The 8,822-nt window shown below is 43.1% G+C and overlaps 1 protein-coding gene across 4 annotated transcripts in view; it reads left to right on the top strand.

Moving 5' to 3' along the window:
* The window catches only part of Ptpn2 (protein tyrosine phosphatase, non-receptor type 2), a 71,687-nt gene extending 68,233 nt beyond the window's left edge, over positions 1-3,454 (top strand). For 2 of the 4 annotated variants that reach the window (XM_026783553.1, XM_005356230.2), the window contains exon 10: positions 3,097-3,454. In XM_026783553.1, the coding sequence (XP_026639354.1) occupies positions 3,097-3,118 (22 nt within the window). In that variant the 3' untranslated portion in view covers positions 3,119-3,454. Of the gene's footprint in view, positions 1-848; positions 990-3,094 lie in introns of all 4 variants that reach the window. The other 2 variants (XM_026783552.1, XM_013349617.2) reach the window with 2 other exon arrangements.
* The last annotated feature ends 5,368 nt before the right edge of the window (positions 3,455-8,822 follow it).

The raw sequence follows: 8,822 nt of genomic DNA, 5'->3' as shown, positions 1-8,822 counted from the left end.
CTTGGCTATTGGCATGTCTTATTCCACAGGAGACCTGTTCATTTCTTTTTTTTTTTTCCTTGAAATCACTTGTTTGGGTCAGATACCATTTCTTCTCCATGCTGGTTTTCAGTTTGTTTTTTTCTTTGTTTGTTTTTGGCTTTTGATTTTTCAAGACGGAGTTTCTCTGTGTAACAACCCTGGCTGTCTTGGAACTCACTTTGTAGACCAGACTGGCTTTGAACTTAGAAAGATTGGCTGCCCTACTTCCCAAGTACTAGGGGTTAAAGGCGTGAGCCACCACCGCTGGTCGTCTGTCTTTATCAGACAGTGTCTGCAGTCTAGCATTCACACCTGGGATTGCAGCTCTGTAACTGTCCCACTGAGTATGGATGGAGAAGCTCAGGTTGTGTCCTCCTCCATCCCTGCTCTGCCTGGGAGTCCGTCTCCAGTCTAAGGACTGGTACAGAGCCATTGTGTTCCTTCCTTGGCCCTGGGACAGCTTCAAGGCATTCGGTACAAACGCCACAGGGATACAGGGACGACCCACTGTCCTTTGTAAGTTGGTTTTTCCCCCTGCTGTCACTGCTTGCCAGTGTACCAGTGCTTCAATGGAAACCTTGATCTGCCTGATGGGCTTCGTGAAGGCTCACATAAAGAGCTCTGACGTCTGTGGGTGGCCTGTCTAGAGAGCGTTCTGACTTGGGAGCTCTGCTTGGTTGTAACGTTCACAGTGGGTTTGAGCAGGGAATGTGAGGCCATCTCCTAGGGTCTGCTCGGATGCGCTCTGCTTTCACCTTACCTGCTTTGTTTGGGGCTGCCGCAAGGAGAACTGCATGGGAATTTTTTTGTTTTCTTTTTCTTTACAGAGACCACTTTTGAGAAGCATCGACTTATTCTTTGTAGTCACTCATTAGGCATAGATTTTTCAGACCCATGATGCTGTTGATATTTTAAATGACTATTTTAAAAAGTCTTTGAGTTTGGGAAGTTCAGGAGAGGAAGCCTGGGTAAGTTTTTCTAAAGCATGCTTGGCTTACCATGGTTAGACTTGGATGCTCTCAGAATGCTAGTGTAAATGTCTCAGCAAAACAACTTTTTGGTTTTTGGTTTTTCGAGACAGGTTTCTCTGTTGTAGCTTTGGAGCTTGTCCTGGAACTTGCTCTGTAGTCCAGTCTGGCCTCGAACTCACAGAGATCCACCTACTTCTGATTCCCGGGTGCTGGGATTAAAGGTGTGTGCCACCATTACCCGGCCGCAAAACAACTTTTAATGCAGTATGGCTTTCCCTTTGCCATGGACCAGGGAAGAACATTCCAGCGTTTACAGCAGCAGCATGGAGACAGCTGATACCCAGAACACCCACACAGCTCATTCCACTTGATTTGTGTAGACCTATTTTATTCTTGCCTTTCTAGAAATAAAGTAGTAAAGATCTGTTCAAGTAAATAATAGAATTTCCTAAAAATCCTACTTGTTTTTATAATCTTATAAATAAAGTCATTCCCTACGATTTCCTCTTAACTTTGTTACCTCTAAATACTATTTGCTAGGAAGAAATGAGTTTTAAAAACCACAACTTGTCTATTATTAAGTGGCAAATTTATTATTCTTGGTAAATGTATGTTAAACCAACCCTAGGAAAGAGCAACTGTGTATGTGTTGAACATCTGCTGCTTTGCCAGCAGCTTATACTTTAGATACTTAATCTAAATCAAGGCTGCATGACACTTTAGATAGTACCATCCTTAAGTCGGAGGAAAATGACACACGACCACCCTGCTTAGTGCAGATAAATCTGAGATGCAAACTGCAATACTGGGAATTTTCTCATTATGTCACACCACTGTTCTTTACTTCAAGTATTTATTTAAACCAGCCATTTAAGTGGGGAAAAGATAGACAGCCTATTCTTAACTGAAAATCTAAACAAATTTGATTTATTAAGTGGGAGTGGGGAATCCCGTTTAAAATACTTTGCGGCAATGGAGTACTAGACGTTTTCGGTGCCAAAGCATGGCTTCACTCACACACACACACACACACACACACACACACACACACACACACACACACACGCCATTAATCCCACATTTGGCTGCAGTCAGAACCAACCGCAGGGTCTAGAGTCTTAAGCGTCATGGTTTTTCTGTGGCCCATGACATCTAAAGAGGATGGTTTCTTAATGTCAGCGCTGAGTAATCAGTGTTGGGAAAGGAAAGAAGACAGACCACCGCAGGAGCTGCCGCCTGTTGAGGAACAAGCCAGTAGGCAAGAAGAATCTTCATTCTCGTGATTGGGGAGGGAGACCCTAAATGCTGGAGAGCTGTTTTATTTCCTATTTATGCATGCTGACACAAAAGTAGCAAGCATTTCCTTTGGTAGCCTGTGTGTGTGAAAGAGAAGGAGGTGGGGTAAGAGAGTCGGTGCAATAAATGGAAATAACTTTAACCTCCCAAAGGGTTTGCTTACTGATAAATAATTGTGAAATAGCAAAAAACTACTGCTTTTAACTGTCCCCCCCCCCCCCCCCCGTTTCTTTGTTTAAATGCCTTCTCTCTTTTTTTTTTCATTTTACTTTTGGCATTAAAATGCACTGAACTGTTTTACTTACTTTAGTAGTTATAATCATTAGTGTTATCCTTCAGGAGAAAATACAAAGGCTGAAAATAGCAATTTAAGTGTGCAAGCCCACTTTATGTCCAGACTTTGAATTTTCCAGCAGTCTGACAGTGGTTGTCCAAACGGGATTGGACTTTTGCATTGACATCAGGCTGTGGGGAAGTCTAACACACAGAGTACAATCCTGCTCTATTCTTGTGACTGCATTAGTTTTTAAACTGTCTGTCTCTTGGTAAATTATGTCGAGGTCATTTCTTGAGTAGAACAGGATGGCCTGAAAGATTCAGTGATTATTGAAGAGGTCTGTCTCACAGCACCACTTCTCCCCGGAAACCCGCCCTTTGGGGAAGCGCTTGTGTGACTGGATGTGACATGTCGAATTGGGTTTTGGTTGACTTCTCAGATCCGTGTTAGTCCTTTCGTGTTTGCATCTGTGTACATCTCCGTGTGTGGTGAATAGGAATTGAATAGATGACTTCTTATTTTATGTTTTAGGCCAAGATTGACAGACACCTAAATATTCATGACTTGAGACTATTCTGCAGCTATAAATTTTGAACCTTTGATGTGCAAAGCAAGACCTGAAGCCCACTCCGGAACTAAAGTGAGGCGTGCTAACCCTGTAGATTGCCTCACCAGTTGTCTGTTTACAAAGTAAGCTTTACATCCAGGGGATGAAGAACACCACCAGCAGAAGACTCGCAAACCCTTTCATTTGATGTGTTGTTTTTTAACATGTATGAAATGTAGAAAGATGTAAAGGAAATAAATTAGAAGAGACTACTTTGTATTGTACTGCCATTCCTAATGTATTTTTATACTTTTTGGCAGCATTAAATATTTTTATTAAATAGACCATTGGTTTGTGTGTGTGTGTATGTGTTATCTCAGGACAGCTCCAATTCAAATAGTGGATATTTTCTCATGGGTTTACTCACTTTTATTATAGCTAGAGATTAACATTTACATGGAAATCAGTTCAAAACACAGGTCACTTGGCTTCAGTAGGCTCTCTAGCTCAAGTAGTACTGGTTAGGCAAAAGTAGCAACAGAAAAGTTACAATATTGCTCTTGTCACTTAGGAAAACAATCTGTAATAGTATTATTGTTTGGTGCAGCTTTTAACATATTTGTCTTGTGTTGCACATTGTGTCTTCTCCAAAATTTCCTTATGTAAAGATGTCAGAGGTTCCTTCCCACTTGTGGCTTCTCCTTTATTCCCCATCTAATTCGCACGATAAGTGGTAGGTTTGGAATATTAGATGTCTGTTACCCTCTTAGTGCTGGAGAAACTCCAACCATGCAGTAGCCACAGAGCAGCAGTGCTTCCAAGTAGTAAATCATAGATACACCTCTTTCATCCTTTAAAAGTCTGCTTGCATTATGTTCCTTTTTACCCTGTATGCCAAGGTTTCTGGGTAACTTTGATTTCCTGTTGTATCCTTCCTAAAGAGCTTATTACCCCAGAGTACCACAGCAGGCTTCTTCCCATTGTGTCAGAATTGTCACTAAATCCATTCCCCTTCCTCTCATTCATGGTACACACCTTTCTTAATCCCCTCCTGAGGTGGCCCAGAAAGACCTTCACTTACAACCATAATCATAGAAAGCCGTGTGGCTTCTAGTAGTGATACTGTGAACTCCTCAGACTGGACGTCGCTGGGCTTGGTCCAATTCAGATCTGTTTCTAGAGATTCCATCTTTGGCCTCTGGTTTTGACATACTGATTGTGGTTGATCTCTGTACAAGTCTTTGTCATTCCTGAAGTTGATTACATGCAACTTCTTAAACCCCAGGCCAGATCTCCCTTCAGTGCTTTAAACCCTAAATCTATCCCTAACTGGATCCTTAGCCTCCAGAATTGGACATGATCTATATTCCCATTTTCACATGCTTTGCACTCACTGGGAACTTGAAAGTCCTTTCTGCTTCCTCTACTTAGCTGTGTGCCCGTGTTCACAGCCTGCTAATCTTGTTCACAGACAGTTGCCTTCCGTCCCTGTCTTGGTTAAAGCTTCATTGTGGTGTGGATTACAGGAGAGACTTCCCTTTGCCTCAGCAGTGCTGCTTACTTACAGATTCTCTCAGAATATCTTCATCAACCTGCCCAGAAGTGTACTTCCTCTGTGATTCTTGGCAAGGAAAATAAATAACCATGACTCCCAGTTCACACCTCCAGATTCTCCTAGAATAAACAGCAAGTATGTTAGGCCATGGTTAATGTACATTTCCCAGTGTCTTGGTTAGGGTTTTGATGTTGTTGTTATTTAGAGACACCGTGACCATGGCAACTCTTATAAAGGTAAAACATTTATTTGGGGTGGCTTACATTTTCAGAGGTTTCGTCCATTATCGTCATGGCAGGACATGGCGGCGTGCAGGCAGACATTGGTGTTGGAGAGGTAGCTAAGAGTTCTACATCTTGTGCAAGCAACAGAAAGTAGTCTTAGACACTGGGTGCATTTTGAGCATGAGACCTCAAAGTCCACAGTGACACACTTCCTCCAACAAAGCCATACCTCCTAAATGTGCCACTCCCTTTGGGGGCCATCTTTAACGGTCCCAAACTTAAACTAAAGTTCATAGTCTCTTCTGAGAGTCTGTCAGTCTCTTATCTGTAACCGCCAGTAAAATTGAAATTAAAAAAAAAAAAACAGATCACATACTCCCAACATATAATGACACTGGATATATATTACCTGTTCCAAATGGAGGAAAGGGAGGATAGTGAGGCAATATTGGACAAAAGCAAGACTGAAAACCATCAGGGCAAATTCCAAACTCAGCATCTTCGTGTCTGATGTCAAAATGCTCTTCTTATATCCCACTCCTTCCAGCTTTGTTGATTGCAGCACACTTCTTTCTCTGGGGCTGGCTCCACTCCCTGTCAGCCGCTCTCCTCGGCAGCTATCTCATGGCTTTGGCATCTCCAGTATCTTGGGGTCTCCAAGGCAATCCAGGCTTCAGCTTCACAGCTTCATGGAATGGCCTCTTTAGGCCTCCGTTCAGGGACATGCTGACACATGTCTGGCTCAGCGGATTCCTGTAGTCATTGAGGGAAATTCCATACCCCTTCTATCCTTAACTCCAAAACCACATGGCTGAAGCTTCCGAGTTCTGCTGCTTGTTGCGGATGGAACATGGTCCTCTTGTTCAGTTACATCTTCACCAGCTTCTGCCTTCTAGGTGCTGGGATTAAAAGTGTGCCCCATCACCATCCCTTAGCCTTCTTTATCACTAGTTGGAATTTAGCTGGGTGGCATCTTGCCCTGAGGTTACCTCTCCCTTTAGACAACATATTAATAATTTTTCTATTGAGCCAGGCCCCCACAGTTCAATAACTTAGAACCAATGTCTTCCATGTTTTTACGAGTATGTTCCACTAAGCAACACTTAAGCTTAAGCGTTCAACTCCTTTCCTAATCCACAGTCCCAAAGTCCATATTCCTTATAATAAAGGCACAGTCTGGCCTATCCCAGCACTATCTCGGTCCCAGGTTCCAACTTCTGTCAGGGTTTCTATTGCTCTGAAGAGACACCATGACCACGGCTGTAGGACCCAGCCAGGATAAACTCCATAGAGGCCCAAGTCTCAGTAGTTGACCCTAAGACAATACCTGGTTACAAGAAAGACCACAACCGAGACCGCGAGGCACCACCCAGAACACACCATCCAAAGGAAATTCCTAACGTTCCAACCATTATAGATAGGATCACCTGCCAGCACACACCCTTCGCTTTTCACCAGGACACCCTTCGACAAATGTCAGCCAATCAGGGGTTCTGAATCTTAGAAATCTCTCACCCCAACTTTTGCCATTTAAAACCCAACCCCAACTGAACTCTGGGCTCTCCAATCATACCAATTTGTTGGACACAAGAGAGCTCCAGTCCACAAACTTATGTAATAAAGGCTTTTTATTACAGGACTCTGTCTCTTAGTTGGTTTTGGGGGGACTCCGTGATCTAGACATACCAAGGACAACTCATATTTTTCTTTTTTTGACACACAGTTCCTCTATGAAACAGTCCTGGCTCTCCTGGAACTCACCCTGTAGACCAGGCTCAGATCAGGATCTCAGAGAGATCCACCTGCCTCTGCCTTCCGAGAGCTGGGATTCCCCCCTCCTTCCAGCACAGCAACTCTTAGAAAAACATTTCATTGGGGTGGCTTACGTTTTCAGAGGTTTAATCCATTACCATTGTGTTTCCGATATGGCAGCATGCAGGCAGACACGGTGCCGGAGAAGCAGCTGAGAGTCCCACATCTTGACTCACAGGCAACAGGAAGTGGTTTGTCTAACTGGGCGTGGCCTGAGCATATATGAGAACTCAAATCCGGCCTCCAGTAGTTGCTGATGTACGTAGACAGAGGGTTTGTTTCCACACACAGTTCAGCAGTCAGGAGGCAGCCATAAAAGGAACCTGGCCAGGGTCTGAGTGTGAAGATAGACAGCAGACCAGGGACTACAGAACCTGCATGGCTCCACATGTGAAGTCTGGAAGATTTCCAGGAGCTTAGGCTGCATCCAACAAAGATGCACAGGGACTGGAAGTGGTTCAGCAGGCTGGGGTCTGTGAGACCCAGGCCTGAGGGGAGTTCGTGCCCATTCACTAACACGACTGGATGCCATCTGGAGGGCTCTGCAGCGCTAGACTGCTTCCAGGTTTATCTGCTGCAATCTTGACTCCAATTGGAGGGTATTGAGAGGTTGTTGGGACCTTAAGAGGTAGGGCCTCATTGGAAGGGACTGAAGTAGATCTATGGAAAAATTAGCTCCTCTCAGAGTGAACTGTTATGAGTCAGCCTGGAGCTGAATGCTTTTTAATTCATAAAGCTCACTGCCTCAGGCATTTTGTTATATAAAGAAAATGGACAAAGACATTGTCCATAAACATTTGCTGAATGAATACTATTTTCAAAATTATCTCAAGATGGTAAATTTATTTATTTAATACATTTATGTGGGGTGGTGGTGGTGCATGTCTTTAATCCCAGCGTTCAGGAGGCTGAGGCAGGAGGATCTCTGAGTTTGAGGCTAGCCTGGTCTACAAGAGCTAGTTCCAGGACAGGCTCCAAAGCTACAGAGAAACCCTGTCTCGAAAAACTGAAACAAACAAACAACAACAACAACAAAACTCAAAACCCATTTATTTATTTACACACACACACACACACACACACACACACACGCTCTGTGTGTGTGTCTGTCCTAGGAACTAAACTCAGCTCGTCAGGCTTAGAGCAAGCACTGTTGAGTGCTGAAGCTGTCTCATTAGCCACCTTCACTGTTTTTGTTGTGTGTGTGCTGCTGTTTAAAGCCAGGAATGGGAGCTGGAGGTAGGGAAATGGTTCATTGGCTAAGAGCATTTGTTGCTCTTGCAGAGGATCTAGGTTCAGTTCCCAGCATCCACTTGGTGGCTCACAACCATCCATATCTTCAGTTCTAGGGCATCTAATGCCCTGTTTCTGACCTCTGCTGGCAGTAAGCACACACTTGGTGCACATACATACATGTAAGCAAAATACTCATAAATACATCTAATTTTTTCCAATATAAAAATCCAGGTATGATGGATCATACTTGTCTGGAGATGGAGGCAGGAGACCAAAAATAGTTCAAGCCTGGTGTAGGTTTCAGAACAAAATCTTATTTTTAAAAATGAGGTAAAAATTTAAAATTTTCTGTTATTTTAATAGTCTTTTTGTTGTTGTTGTTGTTGTTTGAGACAGGGCCACAAAAGACAGTATGTAGATCTGACTGTTGTGGAACTCAATATTGTAACCGGGCTGACTCACAGAGATCTGCCTTCTCTACCTCTGGAGAGTTGCCACCTCTACAGAATTAGTTTTTCTTTTTTTCTTTCTATTTATTTGTTACAGTGGAGTTGTACACCTTTAATTCCAGTAGTTAGGAAGCAGGCAGATCTCTGTGAGTTTGAGGCCAGCCTGGTGTACAAAGCAAGTTCCAGGACAGCTAGGGCTAACCAGAGATAGCATGTCTCCAAAACAACAACAACAACAAAAAAACAACAACAACAAAAAATTAAACATTTTAAAATGTAAGTTATTGAAGAAAATTTTCTATCAAAAATAAATAAAAACTGTTTGAGAATAGTGTTTAGGCCCTTCTTTGTTGTTTAGTTTTTTAAGACAGGGTTTCTCTGTCACTGGCTATACTGGAACTAGCTCTGTAGACCAGACTGGCCTGAACTCCCAA

This window comes from Microtus ochrogaster, chromosome 18 (genome assembly GCF_000317375.1).
Source record: "Microtus ochrogaster isolate Prairie Vole_2 chromosome 18, MicOch1.0, whole genome shotgun sequence".
NCBI classification, from domain to species: domain Eukaryota; kingdom Metazoa; phylum Chordata; class Mammalia; order Rodentia; family Cricetidae; genus Microtus; species Microtus ochrogaster.
The sequence above is the reverse complement of the archived record's forward strand: the minus strand, read 5'-3'. Positions and strand labels throughout refer to the sequence as shown.